This window comes from Trypanosoma rangeli, assembly GCF_003719475.1.
Source record: "Trypanosoma rangeli strain AM80 chromosome Unknown Tra_15.4_contig_00198, whole genome shotgun sequence".
NCBI lineage: Eukaryota > Euglenozoa > Kinetoplastea > Trypanosomatida > Trypanosomatidae > Trypanosoma > Trypanosoma rangeli.
In genome coordinates this window covers 13,715-35,463 of record NW_021705942.1, presented here as the reverse complement: position 1 = coordinate 35,463, position 21,749 = coordinate 13,715, and the positions used below count along the sequence as shown (strand labels likewise).

The 21,749-nt window shown below is 57.7% G+C and overlaps 8 protein-coding genes and 3 non-coding genes across 11 annotated transcripts, besides 9 other annotated features; 2 read left to right on the top strand and 9 right to left on the bottom strand.

Moving 5' to 3' along the window:
- Nucleotides 1–179: 179 nt before the first annotated feature.
- Nucleotides 180–237: a microsatellite.
- A 253-nt stretch (nucleotides 238–490) lies between these two features.
- TraAM80_05829 (uncharacterized protein) lies at nucleotides 491–1,093 on the bottom strand (the record flags this gene model as incomplete). The annotated part of the gene is made up of 1 exon (XM_029382692.1): nucleotides 491–1,093. One exon carries the CDS (start codon nucleotides 1,091–1,093, stop codon nucleotides 491–493), a length of 603 nt encoding a protein of 200 aa, XP_029237480.1.
- A 157-nt stretch (nucleotides 1,094–1,250) lies between these two features.
- Nucleotides 1,251–1,267: a microsatellite.
- Nucleotides 1,268–1,317: 50 nt separating this feature from the next.
- Nucleotides 1,318–1,368: a microsatellite.
- Nucleotides 1,369–1,991: 623 nt separating this feature from the next.
- TraAM80_05828 lies at nucleotides 1,992–2,063 on the top strand. The gene has a single exon. It is a non-coding gene; the product is annotated as a tRNA-Pro (tRNA).
- A 92-nt stretch (nucleotides 2,064–2,155) lies between these two features.
- Nucleotides 2,156–2,226, bottom strand: TraAM80_05827. The gene has a single exon. It is a non-coding gene; the product is annotated as a tRNA-Gly (tRNA).
- A 115-nt stretch (nucleotides 2,227–2,341) lies between these two features.
- TraAM80_05826 lies at nucleotides 2,342–2,413 on the top strand. The gene has a single exon. It is a non-coding gene; the product is annotated as a tRNA-Thr (tRNA).
- An 844-nt stretch (nucleotides 2,414–3,257) lies between these two features.
- TraAM80_05825 (uncharacterized protein) lies at nucleotides 3,258–3,620 on the bottom strand (the record flags this gene model as incomplete). Its single annotated transcript, XM_029382691.1, has 1 exon — nucleotides 3,258–3,620. The coding sequence occupies one exon, from the start codon at nucleotides 3,618–3,620 to the stop codon at nucleotides 3,258–3,260; it is 363 nt and encodes a 120-aa protein (XP_029237479.1).
- Nucleotides 3,621–4,100: 480 nt separating this feature from the next.
- On the bottom strand, nucleotides 4,101–5,582 carry TraAM80_05824 (putative chromatin binding protein; the record flags this gene model as incomplete). Its single annotated transcript, XM_029382690.1, has 1 exon — nucleotides 4,101–5,582. One exon carries the CDS (start codon nucleotides 5,580–5,582, stop codon nucleotides 4,101–4,103), a length of 1,482 nt encoding a protein of 493 aa, XP_029237478.1.
- A 419-nt stretch (nucleotides 5,583–6,001) lies between these two features.
- Nucleotides 6,002–7,402, bottom strand: TraAM80_05823 (putative folylpolyglutamate synthase; the record flags this gene model as incomplete). Its single annotated transcript, XM_029382689.1, has 1 exon — nucleotides 6,002–7,402. One exon carries the CDS (start codon nucleotides 7,400–7,402, stop codon nucleotides 6,002–6,004), a length of 1,401 nt encoding a protein of 466 aa, XP_029237477.1.
- A 161-nt stretch (nucleotides 7,403–7,563) lies between these two features.
- Nucleotides 7,564–7,585: a microsatellite.
- An 81-nt stretch (nucleotides 7,586–7,666) lies between these two features.
- Nucleotides 7,667–7,717: a sequence feature (A-rich).
- A 13-nt stretch (nucleotides 7,718–7,730) lies between these two features.
- Nucleotides 7,731–7,768: a microsatellite.
- A 229-nt stretch (nucleotides 7,769–7,997) lies between these two features.
- Nucleotides 7,998–11,009, bottom strand: TraAM80_05822 (oligoribonuclease; the record flags this gene model as incomplete). Its single annotated transcript, XM_029382688.1, has 1 exon — nucleotides 7,998–11,009. The coding sequence occupies one exon, from the start codon at nucleotides 11,007–11,009 to the stop codon at nucleotides 7,998–8,000; it is 3,012 nt and encodes a 1,003-aa protein (XP_029237476.1).
- Nucleotides 11,010–11,192: 183 nt separating this feature from the next.
- Nucleotides 11,193–11,218: a microsatellite.
- Nucleotides 11,219–11,392: 174 nt separating this feature from the next.
- Nucleotides 11,393–11,420: a microsatellite.
- Nucleotides 11,421–11,511: 91 nt separating this feature from the next.
- Nucleotides 11,512–11,529: a microsatellite.
- A 308-nt stretch (nucleotides 11,530–11,837) lies between these two features.
- On the bottom strand, nucleotides 11,838–13,355 carry TraAM80_05821 (putative UDP-glucose/GDP-mannose dehydrogenase family, NAD binding domain; the record flags this gene model as incomplete). Its single annotated transcript, XM_029382687.1, has 1 exon — nucleotides 11,838–13,355. The coding sequence occupies one exon, from the start codon at nucleotides 13,353–13,355 to the stop codon at nucleotides 11,838–11,840; it is 1,518 nt and encodes a 505-aa protein (XP_029237475.1).
- A 258-nt stretch (nucleotides 13,356–13,613) lies between these two features.
- TraAM80_05820 (putative protein kinase) lies at nucleotides 13,614–18,014 on the bottom strand (the record flags this gene model as incomplete). The annotated part of the gene is made up of 1 exon (XM_029382686.1): nucleotides 13,614–18,014. One exon carries the CDS (start codon nucleotides 18,012–18,014, stop codon nucleotides 13,614–13,616), a length of 4,401 nt encoding a protein of 1,466 aa, XP_029237474.1.
- Nucleotides 18,015–18,377: 363 nt separating this feature from the next.
- TraAM80_05819 (putative phosphatidylinositol-4-phosphate 5-kinase) lies at nucleotides 18,378–21,122 on the bottom strand (the record flags this gene model as incomplete). The annotated part of the gene is made up of 1 exon (XM_029382685.1): nucleotides 18,378–21,122. The coding sequence occupies one exon, from the start codon at nucleotides 21,120–21,122 to the stop codon at nucleotides 18,378–18,380; it is 2,745 nt and encodes a 914-aa protein (XP_029237473.1).
- Between the last annotated feature and the right edge of the window lie 627 nt (nucleotides 21,123–21,749).

The window sequence follows — 21,749 nt, the reverse complement described above, 5'->3', positions numbered from 1 at the left end:
TCAATCCAATGCTACGCAGGGAAATTCCAAACTTTGGTATCCTCAAAAGAGCTGAAAAATCCAAAGAAGTCTGCATAAAGCCACACCAAGAAACTGTGCATAACTTCGGTATCACTGTATGCCCAGAAAAAATAATAATAGTCATAATGCCCTATTCTAAAAACGACATATTAATACAGAAAACACAACAAAAAACACAAAAAAAAAGATATACAGAAGAAAACAAAAAAGAAAAAATGCAATAAAATTTGGAACAAGCAATATATATAGAAACATTAAATATCTTCCTTATTGTCATTTTTTTTCCATACTTTACGACTTCCAGTAAAGCCAAGTTTCACACTACTAAATATAGGAAATGCCCACACGCTACTAACCCCATCGTCTCCCACTACGTAAAATTCATACAAAGAATTATGTTCGTGCCTAGTAATCCCCCATCTCCTATGCGTCTCAGATAACTTACTACTATAAATCCTAAAGTCCATTTTTACTTGAATTCTGCGTATTGCGGGGCCTGTCCGTACCTGTACCACCACACACAAAGGGTTACAAGAAACGCAAAGAATGTGGCAAGAAAGGTAGAATACCAAATAAGAGCCATAAACTCCTCATCTGTACCAGGGCGCGAGTTATGATGCACAGCGGTTTCAGCGGCTCCAACAAAATTTGTAGACTCACAAACAAAAAGAACACGAGTCCATAGATCTTGAATGTGTTTTTTATAATCGTTACTCATTTTCTTACTTGTCATGTAGCTCGTGAGACGACGCACTTCGTATTCATCTTTTGGAATGATACTTCCCATATGGTCCAATTCCACAGTATTTGTAATAGTTGCAGCATAGCATCCTTTCTTGAAGCTCAACTTGTCCTTCATGTATTTCTTAACGATTTCGTTAAAACGAATCTCGGCTGCCGTACGCACCTTCAGTCGAAAGACATGCCGACGAAGAGGATAGTATACCTTACCCATCTCCTTGTAAACAAACTTTTTGGCAAGAGGGCTGGTATAGTTGCACATTGGGTTTGATTGACCCCCAAAGGTTGCTGCAGCACCCCCGAGGGTCATGTTGCCAAAATTCATCGTCATTTTTTATAAACTTCGAAGCTGTTGGTAGCGCTTAAAAGAAAAAAAAGGAAAAAAACTCAAATATATATATACTGCATAACTATACGGTAATCAAATGGAGGTTTATATCAAAAAGATTATCAATACCATCTTGGTATTATTGTCTTATAGACAAAATTATATATATATATATATTGGTATTAACTCTTTCCTGATGATCTATCCTCGTAAGAGCCCAATGCATTAAAAAAACAAAAAAACTAATGGAAAAAGTCTGAAAAAAGTAAAAAAAAAAAGGTGGCACGAACTCTACGGACAATTTTTTTAAAAGCAGGTGTTCATTAAACAAGTAAACAATAAATTACCATACGCGGAGCCAAAAATTGAAATTAAAAACTAGGCATGGAGAAGTAAAATACAAAAACTACAAAAATCGCCACCACACTGAGCCCATTAAAAAAACCACGCCCAGGGAGCCAAAAAACCTCCAAGTCCCACAACTCCTCTTTTGCGGGAGAAAGGGGGGCCACAGAACCTGACACGCGTCAAACTCAGTCAAAAGCACAAAAATAATGAATCACTTGAAAAACAACGCTGAAACTCTTTCCGGGCCGTGCGCCCCCTCGTTTCGGTTTGTCACCTCACCGCCCCGGCGGCCCCCCCCCGGCGCGTGAAATAGGAACGCGGCACGCCACCACCAACTCAACTGCACCAATCCGGAAGCGAGGAGCCAACCCCCGCCGCTCCATCCACAGCACCCGTCAAAAACGTCGTCGGGTGGGGTGCCTAAACACCCCATGTGACCACAAACTTGGCGAAAGCTGCGGCGCAAGCCCGCCCCACAAATTTTTTGGGACAGAAAAAAAAGCAATGACATCTGTTGTCATACAAACCATGCACTGGGCCACCCGGTCACGCCGGCCCAGTGGTCTAGTGGCATGATTCTCCCTTAGGGTGGGAGAGGTCCCGGGTTCAATTCCCGGCTGGGCCCCACTTTTTTTCCTCCAAAAAAAGGAGTCGTGCACAAACACGCACTGTGGCAGAGAGGTGTGAGGGTATGCGGAAAAAAACGGCGAAAAGGTTTGCGCAGTCCGGGAATCGAACCCGGGCCTCCCGCGTGGCAGGCGAGAATTCTACCACTAGACCAACTGCGCTTGACAGGACACGCCGTGACCTAACAAGACTACATGTTTATCATTTAAAAATGGGATGTTCTGCTTTTAGATACCTTTCATGAACATGCTTTCTAACGCCCCGTTGGGGTGGCATGGCCGCTTAGCTCAATGGCAGAGCGCCGTCCTAGTAAGACGGAGGTCGGGGGTTCGATCCCCCCAGTGGCCTCGTTTTCCCCCACATTAAAAAAAAAGTGGGGATTTGTTTTTTAAAAAAAAATATATATATATATGTTAGTGCTTGAGATAGATGTAATAAACGCATGCTTGTTTGCCGCGAAAATGAGAAACACAATTTCTTTTTTTAAAAAAAAATGGAAAAGAAAAAAATTTTTTTTTTTTTTCCCATCCGTGATGGGTGTCAAACATTCCCCGAAGGAGTACTGGATGTATAGTATTGCACTTGTGAACAATCACCTAAGGATCTTGCGTTCACACCTCCCTGCACAAAGCTTGTTATCCACAACACTATTATGCATAAAATTTCTTATTATGAAGATTAAAATAAACTACAAAAATGTTCATGTATTCAAACAAAGAAAAAGCGCCTCACGTTGTTTTTGACGTAACTGTCGGACGCTCGTCCCCTTGTCTTGGTATGGTTGAATTGGGTTCGACGCCTATTGGGGCCGGATTTTAAGGGGACACGCAACATATATAAAATGCCCCCCACTAATGCGTAGCACAAATTGAGGTGAGAAGTTTATTTGACCCAAAAACGCGTTGTTTGAACCACAAATAGAGATGGCCGTCGCGATCACAGCTAGGATGACGTTCCAGGTTTTTTCCCTCCTGTGGGTGTGGGTGTGCTGCCCCTCGCGTTGGCCATAGCACTTCCCGCGCTTTCCAGAGTGGGGCGGCGGCAGTTGCTGCTCAAGAGGAGGGGGGGCGACCGTGCCGATGAAACTGCTACAACAACGGCGTTTGTACTTTGACAGGTGCGCAACCGAGCTATTGCGCGGTTGGCGCGTTTCCCTTGGCGGATGGCGATCACGGCCAAGGCGAAGCAGTGACTAGGGTCCTTTTTGGGACGGCCCACGCGGCACGAGCATTCGCATGCTTCCGCGTTGCGTGACGGCGTTGGGGGAGGGCACGACGGAGCCAATAGGAGACCAGCCGAGAGAGCTGGTCTGCAGGCGGTGTTTGGAGGACCGCGGGAGAGACGCCCGAGGGCAGCGGGGGGCGCGTTTGCAGGAACGCAGGTGCACCTCTGACGGTGCAGTGCGGATAGCGAGACGGATGCGGTGCCCTGGTCTGTCGCTGGGTGAGTGGGGGTGCTGCGGGGGGAGGTGCGCCGGTGGGGCCCCACGCCCGGCAGAGAGGAGCAAATTTGGGGCGGGGGCCCCCGCGATGTCGCCGACGAGCCCCAAAGCCATTTATATTCTATTATTATTGTTGGTATTATTTTGTCCTTGAGGCAGCTTCATGCCCCCGCCCGCCTGGGGGGTTCTCGGCTGCGGCGGCGCCCTTCGTTTGCAGGTGCGGGCGCCGCCATTCGTCACAGGGTTGCGCCTTTAGGGAGTGACGCGAAAGACCAAGAGAAGATGCTATAGGAAGCGCTTGTGCCCGAAACGCGCTGGGTGGCAGCGTTCCTCTTGCCCATGTGCCCTCGAAAAAGAGAAGCAAAAAAAAAAAAAGTAAGAACAGGGTAGCGCCACGACATCGCCAATATTCACTCACCCGTTTCTCCCGCAGGCCGTTCGCCCCAAAGCTGGCCAAGAGAAAATTGCTATACATGAAGCGGAAAGAGAAACATCACTCGCCTGTTCTCACTCCCCTCCGCGACTCCTCTCTCCGCTGTCCTTGTTTCCCTCCTCTTCTCCCCGCGGTTCGCCCATACTTTGCCACATCGAACGCTACACGACACCCATGAAAGCCTCCGTGGCGAAGATGCCTTGCGCCTCGGCGAGGGTGAACTCGAAGGCGTCGTCGTCCACGTCGTGATCGTACAGAAGTTTTTCAGCGCGGTAAGCCGGGATCAACGGGGTTCCGCCCGCCTGGTCTATTAGCAGGGGCTCTGGCACCTCCCCCTGCAGAAACAAATGGGCCCCGTGCGGCTCCGCCGCGTGCCGCAGGAGCAAGACCACGGCTTTCGTTGAACACTTCACATCCATCGCGCCAAGCGCCTCCTCCAGCGACGGGCCCTCCAGCGCGTGAGTGGGAAGCGCGCTTTTCAGCGCCGCCGCCACCCGCTCCGACCACCGCATCTTACGAAACAATGTGGCTTCCTCTTTGTGTGCCAACCATCGCCCAAGCGGGCCATAACGATCCACTCTACGCGCGGAGGTCTTGCGGTCGCATGGGCTTCGCGACAGGGCGAGGCCGCAGGACAGCCACTCCAGCCCTTCCGTGAGCAGCACCGTTATAGTAGGACAGCACCACACAGCGACAATAAACGGTTCACCGGGCGCCCGCTCCGGACACAGGCGTTCAACGCGCAGCGGGACGTACATGCTCTCCGCCGAGCCCCGGGCCGCCCGCAAGCTCTTGAGCGCGGCTGTGTCTAGCGGTCGCCGCGTCTCCTCGCAAGGCGCGGCCCCATTGAAGTTTACGGCCCGCGGCGTGCGCACGGCCTTGGCAGAGCCAAACCCAAGCTGCCCGCAGAGATTTTCCCCAAAGGCGAACAATTTTCCCGTCTGCAGCAGCACAAAGGAGTGGTTTCCCGCGGCCGCAATCTGCCGGAGCGGTAATCCAAACAGAAGCCGAATCGACCTGAAAGATGGCTGCAGCACCGGACGCCGTCTCCCCCCCAGTTGCCCTGACACGCCGAGGCCACAAGCATACACGCAGTTCCGCAAGCTTGTCAAGAGCAAAGTATGGAAGGCACCACACGCCACCGCAGCGATGGGGACAGAGAGCAGCCTGCCGTCCATAAAGGCTGCTTCGCCGCCGCCCCTTCCAACACCAAACCCGCCAATCATCTGCGGGGGGGAAAGTTGCGGCAGCCCCTCCTCTCGCTCAGCAGTGGCCGACGCATCGGCCTCGCGCATCTCCGGTGCAGCTGGCCACCTCCTCCAGACTGTACCATCGCCCAATTGTCCGTGAGTGTTGCTATAGCCAAACGAATGCACCGTGCCATCCTCCTTGCAAAAGACAATGTGGGTGGCACCTGCGGCAACATCTCGAACATGCCCATCGCCGCCCTCAATAACAGTCCCGTGCTGTGCTGGGGACTCCGGCGCCAGAAGCACGAGGCTGCCGCTGCGAAACAGCGCGGCCCCGTAGTAGTTGGAGCAGTGCACCACCTTCACAAGGGTCTCCCCCTCCGCAAGGTGCTTTCCAAGAACAGCGGCCGTCCTCTCGCAGGATGAGGCCGCGCTTGGTGCCGCATCAAGCATAACGTAGTGCCGCATCTTTCTGCCAACTATCACTGGGACAGGAAAAGAGAAGCGGAACCACAAAAAAAAAACAAAGCAAGAAAGTGAGACAGGCACAAAAAGAGAGAAGGAGAGGGCGCGCGCACGTGAATTATTATTAGAATTTTGGTTAATAACAACAACAATAGCGACAGGAGCCAATAAAAAAACAGGCGCCCACCCATCCACAGAGACAGGCCAACCGACCGTCAGAGCGGAAAGGAGGAAAACAATAACAATAATGATAGGACGTGTGTGGGCGTATCTGCTGAGCAACGAACGACCACACGAGGAGACAACGTCCCACAAAAAAAGAAATTTTTTTGTCTTTGTCTTTTTAGGATAACCACAGTTTAGATGTGCATACATGCTGGTGGCTATCAATCTTTCCGTGCTTGTGCTTAAAATTGAGACTGGTGCTTCTTTACCAAATTAATAAGGTCGGAAAGCAGGAAAAAAGAGCCAGTAGCAAAGATCTGCACCGGTTTTGAGGCATCTTCGTTGTCAGTTGCCGCTGGCCCAGCCATACTAATCAACTCCTGAAGCGAGGCGAAGGGTGCGTTGCAGGGAAGGCACGGTATCTCAGGGTACATCTCTTTCCAGCACTCCATCGTGGCTGTTAGCTCGCCACGCGCATGATCGTGCCGCTCCTCTGTCGTCGGTCCACGCGCCGTACGCGGATTCACCACAAATGCCATAATCACCTTTGAAAAAAAGTGGATAAACGGCATAAACGCCTTGAGGATGTGCGCTGGCTCGCGAGAGGTGTAAAAAAGCAGGACACGACGCGGATTCGCGTCTCCCGTGACGGCGCGGCTTTGCTCCAGAAACCAGCGGGTGGCGCACGTCAGGCTCTCAAAGGTGTGGGCGCCATCAAAGTAGAGCGTCACGACCGCACCGCCGCCGACCGGCACCACCTGAGAGCGGCCTGTAAACGTCATCGTCTGCAGCACGTGACGCTCCACGCCATCCAGCGGAATGGTGGGAGGCTTCCCCGCCACAAACCGTGCCGCCAGCAGAGCCAGCTTGGAGTTCTCCACGGCATGGGCCCCCCCAATCGCCAGGGGCGGCCAGCTAGAGATAGGCAGCGTCGCCGCGTTCACCACCACCAGGGGAGCCTGCCGCGCACGCGCGGTTGTCTTCAACACCTTCAGCGTGGATGGGTGCCACTCCTGCGGGGTGGTGTAGCAGATGACCCTGGGCTTTATTATACCAGCCTTTTCAGCAGCAACTTCCTCCACTGTGTGGCCCAAAATGGACATGTGGTCCAGGCCCAGGGAGGTGATGACTGTCACCTCGGGCGAGACGACATTCGTGGAGTCCAGGCGGCCGCCCATGCCCACCTCCAGCACCGCCACCTCCACCGACTCCGCGGCGAAGATGTCCAGCGCGAGCAAAAATAGAAAGCAAAAGTAGCTTTGACATTGCGCGAGATCGCGCGAGATTTGGCTCTCTGAGTTGGCCAGGCCCATGAAGCGATCCAGCATACTAAAAAAGTGCCGAGCGAAGTCCTCCTTAGGCAAAAAAGCGTTGTTCACCATCATACGCTCCCGAACATCCACGATATGTGGGGAGACGAAAAGGCCCACCTTGAAGCCGTACGCCTGCAGTAGCGCCGAGGTGTACGCCGCGGTGGTGCCCTTTCCCTTGGTTCCCGCCACGTGGACAAAGCGCAACCTGTTGAGCTTGTCCTGCATGTTGAGGCGGTCTATAAAAAGCCTCGTCAGCTCCAGGTTGTTAAGAGAACAACCCGATTTTCCTCGTGGCCAGTTGTTGATGTAGCGCACCACATCGGCAAACATCCTCCCACCCATCGAGACACTCATACACATGGAGCAGCAAGGAGCGCAAACCACAGGACAGGCACTGTCGAGCACCGGAGGCAGTTCCCGTCGAACTTCTCATCGTAGTAGCAAGACAAAAAACAAACAAAACAAAGCCAATGCCATGGCCAGAGGAAGAGTATATATATATATATATATATACACACACATGCACTTGTGGGCATCTTCATAGACACGCAAATCAGGCTGCTCATGAGCGACAATAGCAGCAGAGCGCCCTCCCTTTGCTTGTTTTTTTTTCCCTTTCCTTGTTTCTCTCCTTCTTTTCTATTCCCCCCTTCGGTGTCCACCCACCACCACTAGCACCAACGCCACCTCCTCCACGTAAATAACCGTTGCGTGGAGTAGTGGGGAACCACAACAGCATGGATGAGGTGAGACGTGCGACAATGAACTTTTCCTTTCGGCACACACGGCGACAAATCCGCATAGCAACGGCAACAGAAGAAGTCCTCCACACGCCTCTTCAGCATAAGTTCCCCCTCCCTTCTCCTCCTCATTCACAACCCTCCTTTTACTTATGCGGCGGGGTCCCGTGCGAGTCTCCGTTGCACTAAAGTACCAGCTGCACATTCCGCAACGCGGCATCCTGCACACGGTCTGAACTGGAGGTGTGGGCCCCGCATGGGCCCGCTTCGTTTACGGCTTGCGAACTCTCCACGATACGAGCCACGGAAACGTCAAAGCCGCAGCGGCATAGAGCATCAATGGCGGCCAGCTGCTTGTCACTCAAGGCGTCGTGAGGGCTCTTCACCTCCACAAGCTTAAAGTCAGTCTCAAGGAGGGAGAGGGGCGTCTCACGCCACAGGACGAGGTCGGGAAAGCCAGCAAAGCAGACGGTATGGCCCTCCTCCGGCGGGGAGAGGAACATGCAGCGCAGCAGCGCACAAAGCGGGCGCTGTGGGATCGCCCGCAGGAGACTCAACAAAGGCAACTCCCCAACGTCCACCATGTGCAAGGCGCAGGCGTCGTCGCAGGCAAAAAACGCGGGAAGCGTCTCCTCCAGCTGCTCGCCTTGAGGCGGCATCGGTTGTCCGGGCAGCACCATGCCATCCCCCCCTTTCTCCTCCTCGTCCATGCTCCACAGGCTTGCATCACTTTCGGTTTCCAGCTGCAGTTCTTCGCGCGCCTGTTTTCCTTCTCGCACAGGGCCGGTGCCTTTTGTCGGGGTCTCTCGCGATCGGCAGCGCCGCCGCACGTATTCAATGATGATCTCTCGCGGGCACGCCTCAAAGAACTCCAGCCGCGCCTCGATGAGGCGTCGGCGGCGATGACAGAAGGCTGCAGCAGCGATGAGGTCGAAGGGGTCGTCCTGCAGTGGCGATAGCCAAATGTAATCTGACACGCCCGCTACCGTCTCCTGCTCTGCCTCCCTGCACCGCTGCGGAGTTGGATCAAACACATACGCATCCCACAGCAAAAGCCGCGCCAGACACGCAAACCAGCGCCCCTCGCAGTGCAGCCCAACCCAGCCACTGCGTGAACTCCGCCCAGCGCCAAACCAGCGAAGGACATGCTTCTCGACACGGCAGGCCGTCATCGAGTGCGACGGGTCACTCCAGAGCGTTGGGTCCATCGTGTCTCGCGCGGCGTGTATAGTCACTTCCTTCGCCGCCAATAGGTGGTTGGTGAAAGACATGTGGGATGCGGGAAAAGGCGTCCAGCGGCGCAGCAAGCGATGCAACGACGCGAGTGTCCGCTCGATCGCAATACGATCAAACCGACGACAAAAGTGACGCCGATGGTACTCGTTGATAGCATTATACACCGCCACCTTGTTTTCGCCGCCGCGGCTGCCTTTCGGTGACGGAAACACCGCAGAGAGAAGACGGGCGCGGCGCTGCAGCCCCACAGGAAGTCGCTTGGCGTCCTCCACACAAACGCACTCAGGCGTCCTCGAGGACTGCTGCCGCCAGTTCTGCTGCTGCCTTTCAAGCATCTCCAGCGCCGTCATTCTGTCCCCCAAAAGGACGAGGTTCTGCGCCACCCGGTGACACCACTTTCCACGTTTCTGGGAGCGGTAGTAGAAGGGAAACTTGACGGACCCACATGCTGACGCCACGACGTGCACGGGCTCCCCTAGAAGTGTTTGCAGCCACTGATTGGCCAAGGCGTACTCCTTGTTGAACTGCAGCAACAGCACCAGCAGCTCTGCACACGCAAACCAAGCGTACTTGGGGAGGAACGGAAGAAGATGCTCGTACAGCAACCCACCTTGCTGAAGCAGGAGTTCCACGGTGACGGCTCCCGCTTCCGAAGAACCCCTCTTGCCAGATGGCACCGAGCCATTCGAAGGTTCAGGTTCAGAAGCTGTAGACTCCGGGTGCTCTCGCTTCCGCCTCAGTGACTGTTGTTGCTGCAGCCGGGTGAGAGAGTCTTCCACAGCTGTGTGTGACGCCATTGCGAAGTGAAGACCCCCGCCCCTCCGCATTTTGCCAGCGGTGGCCTCAAGGAGCGCCTGATGCAACTCTAACGCACCCATATAACTCGCGAGAGACTCTGGGGAGGTGAAAAGACAGAGCGGTGCCGAAGCTCGAGAGGAGGGTTCTTCGCTAGCAACGCCGTTGGTGTGCCACCAGGGCGGCGTCGGCACGCACGACACACGTGCCGTTTGCCATAAGAGGAGTTTTGGCGCTAGCAGCGAAAGCGCCGCGGAGAGTGGCCGGGGTGGATAGGAACGACCCAGCACCGAAAAAACGCCACCGGTGCCGCAAGGGCTTGCAAGAACGTGGAGCAGCTCAGCAACTCGACAGACGCTCTTCTTGAGGTGTTCGTGAACCCGGCAGACGGGCCCAACGACGGCGTCCCAGGTGGCAGAAAACAAAGCCGCAGCGCAGTCCATGTCAAGAATGCGGCGAATAATGTCTTCCTTGCGCAAGGGCAGCGCCGTGGAGAGCCGCCGCACATCACCAGTCGAGCGCCTGCCTGCGGTGGCACCGTGAATGCCCGCCCTCACTGGGTTGTCGCCAACCGCCTCGCCATCGCCGTCATTGCAACGATGAGCGTTTGCGTCCTGCTCGCCTCCGTCAACTCGTTTGCCGCGTCCTGCCCCCGCGCACAGCAACAGGAGTAGCTGCCGGAGATCACGCACGCGTGCCACGCGCAGCAGCTCCGTTGCACCCTCACACTTGGCCACCACGACGAGTTCCGCCACCGCCGCTCCGTCCAGCAGACGCACAAACGTCTCATCCTGGCGTGTCTCACACCCATCGTTGTAGACGCCGACGCAAAGAGCACTTAGGCGATCCAAAGCCGGGCGAAAATGCATGTACTCGGCATACTGCTCCTCTAGCTGCCGTACCCGCATCCAGGTGGGAACTCTCAGGGCAAGCCGCAGAAGCAGCTCCAGCTCCTCGCCCCTTCTGGCGGAGCCGTGCACACCGGCCACCGCCGCACGCAGGGGAAGCTGCAAAAGTGTGCGCCACGAGAGCAGCTCTGCGGCCTCGATAGCAGATCCACAGTACTGCAGAATGTACCAAATGGCATCATGGAAGGCCTCCAGCATCGGCGTCGGGGATACCTGCCACAGGGTGGGCTGCGTCGCGACGCCGTCTTCATCCAGCATTAGAAGTTACCCACCGTGCGGCATCCAACTCAACACAGGCGCGGGCCGCGAGGCGCCAATCTCCGCAGTACCCCACTGTGATGAGAAAAGAAAAGACAAAAATAAAAGACGGGGACAAAGGGACGACACGCTGAAGGATACGGAGATAGCGGGGCCCCATGCAACAGCCACAGACGTGGGACCGTGTGTGTGTGTGTGTGTGTGTGTGTCGCTTCACACCTCCCCTTATTTAGGGAAGAGATACAAATGCAACAGCAGCAGCAAATCCCTGGGCCTCTTCCCTCTCTTGTGGGGGGCCTCGGCCCACTCACTCGCAGACACACACGCAGAGTGAGAGATAAAATCATATGTTAAAGAAAATATAATGCGCGTACACACAAAAAATAATAATAATATATATATATATATATAAAAGGTAAAGACATCTCGCGGCTCGCGGTGCCACTACAAACAGGCAAGAAAAGAACGGGAATCAAACGCGCACATAAATTGTTAACGGAAGCACACACACACACACACAACGTAGGTACATCACACCGGGGCGCCTGCTTGTGAACGCAAAATCCACAACGGGAAAAGTAGAGGCGACTTTCAGTAATACGCCGGCGTCAAGGAGGCGTCGTTGCAAGACCCTGCCGTGGGCAGGGGATGATGCCTCCCCCCCCTCTCGTCCTTCGCTCAAGCAAGCAAAAAGAAAGGACTGGAAAGGACCGCGCGGTTACTAAGCTCTACACACATACACCTTTCCACCCCCTCTACGCAGAGGATGCTTGGGGGAGGGGGGCATTACGCCTCCTCCTTCTCATCTAGCTTACAGCTACTGCACTTTCACAGAGTTCCGTACGGGAAGCCGTCGTGGCTTGAGATCCGCGACTTGCCGATGACGCACACCTCGAACCCGATTGCCATCAACTTCTCCGCATCGACCACGAGACGACCGTCAAAAACCAGCGCCGGCTGCTTCATCACCTCATAGTGCTTCGCGTAGTTCATTGTGGCAAACTCGTTCCACTCCGTCAATATGACGATGGCGTTTGCGTTTACGGACGCCTCCAGAGCCGTGTTAACCACCTCCACGTTATTCAGTATGTCCTTCACGTTGTTGCGACCGTGCACCGGCGCATCCCGCATGAAGCGCTCGTATGTGCATCCTTTCAGCAGGTGTTCCGTGTTGAAGAAGTTCTCTAGCTCCATCATAACTTGCTGCCGCGTCACTTTGGGGTCGTAGATACGCAACTTGGCGCCCTCCTGTATCAGGCGGGCGCAGATGTAAATGGCCGGGCTCTCCCGCGTGTCGCCAGTGTCCTTCTTAAAGGCAAACCCCATGATGGCCATCGTCTTCGTTCGCACGGTGTCGAAGGAGTTGTGGACGATCATTTGGTAGAAGCGCTCCTTCTGGTAGTTGTTCATCTTCACCACCTGGGACCAGTACTCCGCCGTCTCATGCAGGGCGAGCGTGCGACACAGGTACACTAGGTGGAGGATGTCTTTCTGGAAGCAGGAGCCACCGAAGCCCACCGAGGGGTTGAGGAAGAGCTCCCCGATGCGCCTGTCGGTGCTGATGGCCCGGCGCACTTCCGTGACTTCGGCCCCCGTGAGCTCGCACAGCGGGGTGATGGAGTTGATGGACGAGATGCGCTGCGCTAGAAACGCGTTCGCAACAAGCTTGGAGAGCTCGCTCGACCACAAGTTGGTGCGAATGATGCGGGATCTGTCCACCCAGTTCTCGTAAATGGAGGAGACGAGGTTGATAGAGGCTTCATCCTCGCCGCCGATAAGCACACGGTCGGGCTCCATGAGGTCCCGCACCGCCGTCCCCTCCGAGAGAAACTCCGGGTTGCTGACCACGGAGAAGGAGACCTTGTCGTCCCGCTGGTACGCGCTGAGGATGCGGCGGATGGAGATGCTACAGCGCACTGGCACGGTAGACTTCTCCACTACAACGTGGTGGCCGTCGCCAACGGTCTCCCCAATGAGGTGGGCGCAGCTTTCAACGTACGTAAGGTCCGCCGCAAGTCCCTCCCCGATGCCCTTATCCTTCGTTGGGGTGTTCACCGCCACGAAGATCACGTCGGCCCCCTTTATGCAGTTCTGGTCGGTGGTGAAGAAGAGGTTCTTGTCGCGTACCTCGTAAACGATGTCAGACAGCCCGGGCTCATATATCGGAAGCTTGGGGCTCTCGCCGGGGCCGGGGCCGGGGGCGTTCCACGCGGCAATCCGTTCCTCGGAGATGTCCATCACGTGGATGGTGATGTTGGGGCACTGCTTGGCGATAATCGCCATCGTCGGACCCCCGACATAGCCAGCGCCAACGCAGGCAATCTTCAGCTTCCGCGGCTCAGACATACCGCCTCCTCCCTGTTACCTCGTGGGTGTGGGAATACAGGAAACTACTCTGTCGTTGGAAGGTGCCAACGCGACGCTTCCCTCCTTCTCTTTTTTGATCTTGCTGCTGCTACGTTTCACAGTGGTGCTGGCGTGCCACAAGGCAGCAGCAGCAGCATAATAAAAATAGAAGGGATGGAGGGTGGGGGGGTGCGCCGCCAGCACACGAGCACCACGCCAACGAGGCAGCAGAGCCACCACACACAAACAGGAACAACACTAACAAGCAGAAGAGGACCAAAAATATCGCTCCGCATATTTCAGATGACTCACTTCCCCCCAGTCACGGCTCATGCGGCGCACACTCTGCGCCTGCATGACCTGTGCCCACGCCTGCCGAGCCTCAGACGCAGTGGGCCGTTCCGCAGGGTTTACAGCCAGCAGCTGCGACACGAACTCCGCGACGCCAGGCCCAGCCATTTCGAGTGCGCGTTTTTGGTGCGGCTGCAGGACCTCGTGACTTGTGCACCCGCCACTGCGCAGGTTGGCGGCGAGAAAAAGCAGCCTGCCAAGGTTGGCTCCTCCAAACAGCATGACACCTGTTAAGAGCTCGTACAACAAGCACCCACATGCCCACATATCTGCTGCAAGCTCCTTTGCTACATTGGCAAAAGCTGAAGAAGCAGGGAAATCTGCGGCGCTCGGCGGAATGGCTGCTTCGCAGTACGGCGCACGCCTCGCTGGGGCACTACTACTCGCCAGCGAGAGCGCCTCGGGCGCCTGCACCGCCTCCGTCCCCCTTGTGGGCCCCCAGCAGGGCGTTTCAGCACCGCCAGCCACCTCGTTGCAGCGCCGCACGGCAAACATGTCTTCCCCCACCAACTCGCAGACACCGAAGTCGCAAAGACGAATGGCGACCGGAATACATACGCCTCGCCCCTTCGGCCCTACGTGCACCCCACTCATGCCTTCGTCTTCGCCTTCCCCCTCCTCCTCCATCTGAGGCACTGCGGCAAGGCAGAGGGATTCGCCCTGGAGGCTCTCAATGAGAATGTTGTCAGCTTTGATGTCATTGTGACGTATGCCGTGGGCGTGCATAAACTCCACCGCCGCGAGCACCTGCGCAAAGATGGGCCCGCACACCGCGAGGAAACTGCCTTTGGGTGAGGGGTGTGTGGAGCCCGAGGCTGCTTCCGTCACGGTGCCGCAGCCGCTCTCCTCCGCGGGCTCACCGACACGAAAGCCGCTCTTCAGCACTCGCCAGTCGCGAAGGGAGCCGCCCTTGTACAACGGCATTGCAAGCACGTAGTGCGTGGCGGTGCAACCAACGAAGAGCAGCTCGCATATGTGCGCATGCCCTTGCAGGCGAAGGAGCGCCGTCGCCTCTGTGTGGCAGCTCACGAGGGTAGCACATTCATCTCCCATGTGCGGCCGGGCAATGGATACCATCTTCAGTGCGAGCGACTGCGAGACGTCCCCTAACTTCATCTCGTCCTGGTTCGAAGCGGCTGCAGCAGAATAGCGCTCCGCGGCAAATACGGAGCCGTAACTGCCGGCGCCGATGCGCCGGGTGATGGTTATTCCCTCAAGCAACTGCAGCTGCGGTGACAGCAGTCGCCGCAGCACATCCACCCCAGCCCACAAGGCGCTCTTTTCCTGTGCCTCCGCCGTGACGAGTTCGTCGAAGAGTTGAAGAGACGCTTTGTTCGCTGGACAGCGCACAAATTCCTCTACTTTCTGCAGGACACGCACAAATGGCACGTTTCCGCGCATGCAATCCACGTACGTTCCCCGCGTTTGGTTGCAGGCGTGTGGGTGCGCGGCCACAAGGCCCGACTGACTGATCATCCCCCCCGTGCGCCCGGGAAGCAGGCAGCAGAGCAGAAGCAGCACCTCGGCCAGCGTTGCTGGATCGTCCAACGCGGCCCGCGTCGCTTCTTCTCCCGAACTTCGCGTGACTGCGGGAACGCCATCGTCCCAATGCGGCTGCTGCGACTGGGGGGTGAGGTTCAACGGCGGCAACGGTGGTGCCTGTGCATTGGTATTCGCAGCAAAGCAAGTCTCCTCTGCCTCTCCCATCCATGCGTAGTACTGCGGCGGCGGCAAGGCGGCAACTGAAAGGGTGGGCATAAAGAGCCTCGCGGGAGCCGCGGCGCCCGCAGTTCCAACCACTCTGCTGCTGTCGCCGCCGCCGTTGTTGCCCAACGTGTTTTTCATAGAGACGGCGGGTGGAGTTGTTGTTGACGCCAGACGCTGCTCTTGCACTGATGCCTTAGCGGGTGTTGTTAGCGGCTGCACCTCCGCACCGGCCGCCTTGCCTGCCACAGCAGACTCTGGTAGCATGCAGCTAAACATGAGCGGAATCGACAGTCGCAGAGCGACGTTGTAGGCCTCGCTTTCCCAAATAATGAGAGTGCGCAGGGCCCGCAGCAAGGCCTGCAGACAGAGCTTGTCTGGGTTTGGCGTCTGATGCAACTTCTGTAAAAAACACAAATAGAGCAGGCTTGTGTACGTCGTCGCGTAGCGGCCGGAGGATTTCCCAAAGATCGGAGCAAAAAGCTCTCGCCCAGGTCTCGTGCAGATCGTCCTCACGGTGACGGCGAGAATCTGCGACGCCACGCGCTGAATCTCCCCCACTTGCACCTGCGCCGCTGACTCCGCCTGCGTCAAAAAAAGACGCGCGCAGAGGCTCTCCATGCCCTGCAAAAAAAAGGCAGCCGGGTGCCTGCCGTGCCGCGCCCCCGCGTGACGAAGCTGAAAAATGCAATTGGCGTGAGAGACGTACTCGCTTAGCGCGAGCGTGTGCTGCAGCACCAGCAGCGAGTGCTCGTGGGCGTCCACCCGCCCCTCTGCCTCGGGCCACCACACGGACGCCGCAGAGGCAGCAGTCATGCATTCCCCTCGCATCGCGCACCACCGCTCTAGCACCGAGACGTAGTACGCCTCGAGAGGCCCCCGCAGCTGCGCTGTGGCGGGCTCAGACTGCGAGGCGTGGTCCATCTGCATCACATCGCAGAGGAGACCTTCGGCCGCCCCCCCGCCGTGTCGGGGTGAGGCGTGCAACAACGCATCCCACACTTCGACAAAGCCGCGCGCACACAAATCTCGCAGGCGGCGGCCAGCGTCCCCCCCGACCGCGGCCGAAAAGGCGGAAAGGAGCACGGCCATGACGCGCACAACGCTCTCAAAGGTGGCATCGACGGCAGCCAGAAAGGCATGTGTCCCGCACCCATCGCCCTCCAGCCGGCGTTTCTCGACGGCGCGCGCAAGTCCAGCAAGGAGCCACGCCATCGTTTCGGACGGTTCTTTCGCGGCTGCAGCAAACGCGGCACGCCAGAGTGCCACAAAGTAGATGGACCCCGCGTCCTCGCCAAGGCGCGCCAGCAGGGAGAGGAAAGCGTCCGCCACGTCTGCGTCACGGCAGAGCAACGCCGCCAGTGCGGCCGCGGCCGCCTGCTCCCCCAGGCATCGTTGCAGTGGGACCGACAGCGACGGCGGTCGACGCGAAAGCACTGCACAAAGAAGAAGAAGAGCGTGGGCAACAGGCGTGCGTCTCGCTGCGGTGCCTCGCGACGAAAACTGCCGTTCCAGAAGGCCACACACGTCACAGTGCGGCTCACTTTGTGTCGGCGGTGAAGCATCGTTGCCGCCTCGATTCTGTTCAGCGGTGCCGGGGCGCGTGCGCAGCGGAAGCAGGGTGTGGAGGTCCTGCATGACAAAAGGGGTGCAAAGCCTCGATGCAACGAAAAGGGCGCGTTGAAGTGCTGAGACCTGCCGCTGCTGCTGCGTGGCCAGCGGGGATGGGCAAAAATCGCGGCTGTGGCCCTCCTCCTCGGTGGTGTCGGTATCCCTCCGTCCCCTCGCGGCGCAGGCGAAGGAGCGAACCAGGCTCGCCCCGTGGACGTCCACCAGCTGCCCGAGCGGCACCGTCGCCGCAGGCTCATCCTCGCCGCAGCCGCACGCTTCAGGCTCACCGGACGGCGCGGGCGCGGGCGATGCCGGGCACGCCCCCGCCCTGCCGACGGGAGTGAGGGCGGAAAGAAAGATAGGCATGTCGACGACACTGTGTCCAGCCATCCGCCCTGCCTCCGAGGCGTAGTGGCGCGAGACCCAACTTAAGGCGCGGGCCGCCACGCCAGCAGCGGCCACCTCAGTTCCTGCTGCTGCTGCCCCCTCTCCACTGGCCGACAGCGTCAGGCAGTGGTGGAGAAGGCAGCACCACCACGGGTAGCAGCTCCAGAATAACCGCGTCTCCCGCGGTGTGCTCTGCCTCGCTGGCGATGGTGGCCGCAGCAGACCCGAAATCAGCTGCATGACGGCGCTTGCAGCAGCGGTGACCCCCGGCACCGCACACATCTCCGCAATGGCACCGCCAGTGCACGTCGTCATTTTCAGCAACTCGCGCCACGCAGGCTCCGCGCCGTCCTCCTCTGGGGCAAAGGAACCCACCGCCAGGCGAAGACCAACAACATACGCACACAGCAGTGATCTACATGCGCTTTCCAAGATGCCCTCGCCCCACCGCCGCGCCTCTCCGTGTCGCAGGGCGGCCACGGCACTTCCGAGCACCCGCTCCACCGCATCAACATCCAAACTGCAAAAGGCGTCAGCGAGACGCGGTGAAAGGAGAGGACGGAGATGCCTCTCCCGTGCTGCATCCCCGCCTGCACCGGCACGCATTTCCCACGCTGCCTTCGCGCTGCTGCTTCCCCCCGCCCCGCCCCGCTGCACGTCGCGCGAGTGAAACCTTCACAAACACGCCAGCAACAAAAACAAGGAGAACACCCTCGCAGAGAAAAACAGACACAAAAATATCACTTCGCCCTACTGCCGCCAGCACCAAATAAAAAACAAAACAAAAAAATACACGCACAAAGTCACCGCGGAAAAAAAAAGTGCAAAACAACAACACCAACAACCGGCAGACGGGTATGGACGCAATAGACAAACGTTCATGAAGTAACTACAGAGAGAGGAAGAGAGAGGAAAATATAGCGATATGTACGCACGTGAGATTGGCACGCCGTTGTGCGTGTGCGTGCTTCAACCATCAATGACTGTGCGCATAAAGTTCAAAAATCGTGACCGGTAGACTGACGGTGGGACGCAGCTAATTTTTTTCATGTCTTGCAGCAGCACGGACTTGCTGAAGTGCTCGCCGACCTTCTTTATGCTGTAGGTAGTGAGGCAGTCCACCATGCCGAGGAAGTACACCTCCGTTCCGTCAGCAGAGGCTATACCGCCGTAGTACGCGTGAAAGACATCGTCACCTTGCTTGCTCGCGTCGGGGTCACTCTCCAACGGCTGTGCAGGCGGCGCGCCGAGAGCCGCAGCTAGTTTTTCCATCCGTTGCCGTTGACGCTGTGCAAGCTCCACGGCTTCCGGGGTCGAGCTCCAGCCTGCTTCGCCACTGTATATCCCCACAAGAAGGCTGTAGTCAAGTATGTTTGCCTTATTCAACAGCTCAGTGTCCGCCTCCAGCTGCGCCAACAGCGCCCGCTGTGCCTCAGCGGAAAGGTGCAGCTGCTTTTTGTCAGCCAGGAAGTCGTTGTCTTTTCCCGCGGCCCCGTGCCGGCGATCCTCGGCGGCGGTGGTGCGATGCATCGTAGAGCCCTTCAGGTCGTACACCTCCGCGACGGGGAGCTGAGCGAACGCAAAGACGTTTTCGCTAATGACGACGATGGTCTTCTCGCCGCCCCGCCACAGCGCGTAGAGGCCGGCGTACCGCGGCAAAAGGGTGTGAGCGTGGCGGTCTAGGTGGTCAACGTACGCGGGAAGCTGGCCGCGAAGCGTGCGCGACTCGGCGTGCGTCACACGCTTCAGGATAAAGCGGTGATCGTGGCTGCTGAGCAGCAACGCGCCGCTGCGGCTGCTGCTTCGCAGGACACGCGGGACGCAGAAATACCCCAGAAGCAGGCGGGCCCGCAGGGCGTTGATGCCCAAGGCACTCAGCAACTTCTCCACCGTAATCCCAAAGCGCCGCCGCACGGAGGCAAAGAGGAGCGGGCTGAAGTCGGTGAATGTCGCCCGGCCACCCTGGAGGGGTGCGAAGCGCTTCTGGAAGAAGTTTGGCGCCACCGGCAGGGCGCCGACGCCCTGCACGGAGGCGACCTCCGCGATGGTTGAGGACCCAACGGTGAGAACAAACGTGTTTTTGTTGCCGCAGTCCTCCGCAGCCACAGCGGCACGGACCGAAATCTCCACCCCCGTCATGATGTACGTGAGCAGCACCCAGTGCGCCGAGCCAATGCCGAGCAGCGGGTGCGGCGTTCCACAGACTGGTGCCACATCGCACCCCCATGTCTCCCCCGCCCCCAGCAGCCCCACCAGGAGTGTGTAGGCCGGTAGGAAAGCTTGAAAGGACACCGTCGCGGTGTCACCCTCGCCCTCGCCGCCGCCGCCATGCACCGATGCCAGGATGCGGTTTACAGCGTCGTCGACGGACTCCTCCGCGTTCGCGGGCGTGTAGGCGAGGCCGGCAAGAATGTCGCGCAGAATAAGCTTAAAGTCCATCAAGCGAACGAGGCCGCTTTGCTCTGGTTTCCCCTTCTCGTGTGCAGCCCCATGCATCTCGTGCAGGCCCGCCGTCGCACCGCCGCACATGTCGCCGCCGAAGGCACGAAAGGCAACCCTGGTCCGCTCAGCCACGCTCCCATGCAGCAGAACACGCATGTGGTTCAAGTACATGGGCAGACTCACCTTGCCGTCGTCGCCATCGCCGTCGTGGCAGCACATCGCCCGTACCAGGCGCGAGTCGCACGCGAGGAGTGGCCCCATCGCCGCCTCCAGCGAAGAGCAAAGGAGGTAGCCAGCCCCTTCCGCATCCATGGCACAGTACTGCTGGTACAGAGCGGCAAGGTCAAAGTAGCGGAGTCGGTGACAGGCCTCCACGGCATCCACCGCGCCGCCGCGCCACCCACGCATCATCCCCAGCAGAAACAACTCAATGAACCGCTGCAATGCGTGTCGTACGGTGAAGTTCGTCGCAGGGTCGGCGATCGCGAACATCCACGTCTCGCCGCGGCACCCCACAAGCCGCACGGTGGTGCTAAATGGGGCCACCAACGCGGACAGACCCTCCACCGGTAGTATCTGCAGCTCCTCCGAATGACTGCCGTAAAAGTCGCGCCAAAACGTCGCCGCCGTGCGTGGCCGCCGCGCAATGCACACCTCCCGTTCGTTCAGCATGGCAATCTCCACGGCCTCACCAGCGTCCAGCATGCGGCACGACTCACCTGTCACGCACTGCACGACGGTCGCGGACAGCCGCACAGGCGCCCCTGCCAGCGCGTAGACGGCGTCACCGGGGTGGTGCAACGGAGTCCCCACCGCCACTGCCTCCATCTTCGCTTCCCCGTGACTCATCCGCCACAGAAGCAGCGCAACACGGGCAAACTGCTCCCCCTCAACGCCCATCATCCGCAGCGTCACCGCAGCGCCGTCAAGAAAAATATCCAGCGAGACACTCCTCCGCGCCACCGCTCCTCTGCCTGAGTTCTCGTCGTCAAAGGAGTTCCGTGAAAGCTCCAGCTGCCCACTGCACCGCATCCCCCGCACGGACAGCAGCGCCACCGAAAACACCACTCTGGCCCCCACCGCCTCACAGAGAAGCAGATGCGAGCTGAAGAGCACGGCACAACCATTCAACGGCCGGGCGTCCGCATGGTAAGAAAGAAACGCCTCGACAGAACGAGTACCCCAGGCCACATCATACGCCGACGAATCAACCCCACAGATTTCCTTCCACCGGGCCCAAAAAGAGGCTAAGGACACCGCCTCCTTCGCCATCCTACGCACCTTCAACCGACAAGACACAACAAGAACAAACAAAACGCAACTCGCGACCCACCCAAACCAACAACCATGTTCACTGCAAAAAAAAAAGAGGAAGAAAGCCTCAACCAACGACTAAAACATAAACCCCCAACGCAGCCTCCCCCTCACAAACACATACACACGCTCAAATAATAAAAAAAGAAGAAGAGGAATTCAGGCAACAATAAGCATTGCAATAAAACTGTCACCATACATGAGAAGTGCTCACGAATCGGATTATTGGTCGATTGAAGAGTCATCATGTAACGCCACTTAAGTGGGGGCTGCTCAGCTTTCAAGGACTCGAGTGATGCTCTCATGCAGGCCGCGTGCGCGGACCCCCTCGGACATATGCTTGTTCTCGTAGACATCACCACACCTTCCGTCCAGCGGGCCCAGTGGCACACGCCGCATGCGCTGCTCTCCCTCCACCATCCGTCGCCCACACGCTCAACAAAAAACGGAGCGGGACGAGCGAAGTGCAGGTGAGGAAACTGTGGGGGGAAACAAGGGATGGCATCAGCGGATGACGCTTAACAAAGCTCGCTCACGATGTGTCGGCACGGGGAGCCGAAGCCCTCCCAGGGTGATGTGTGTTTT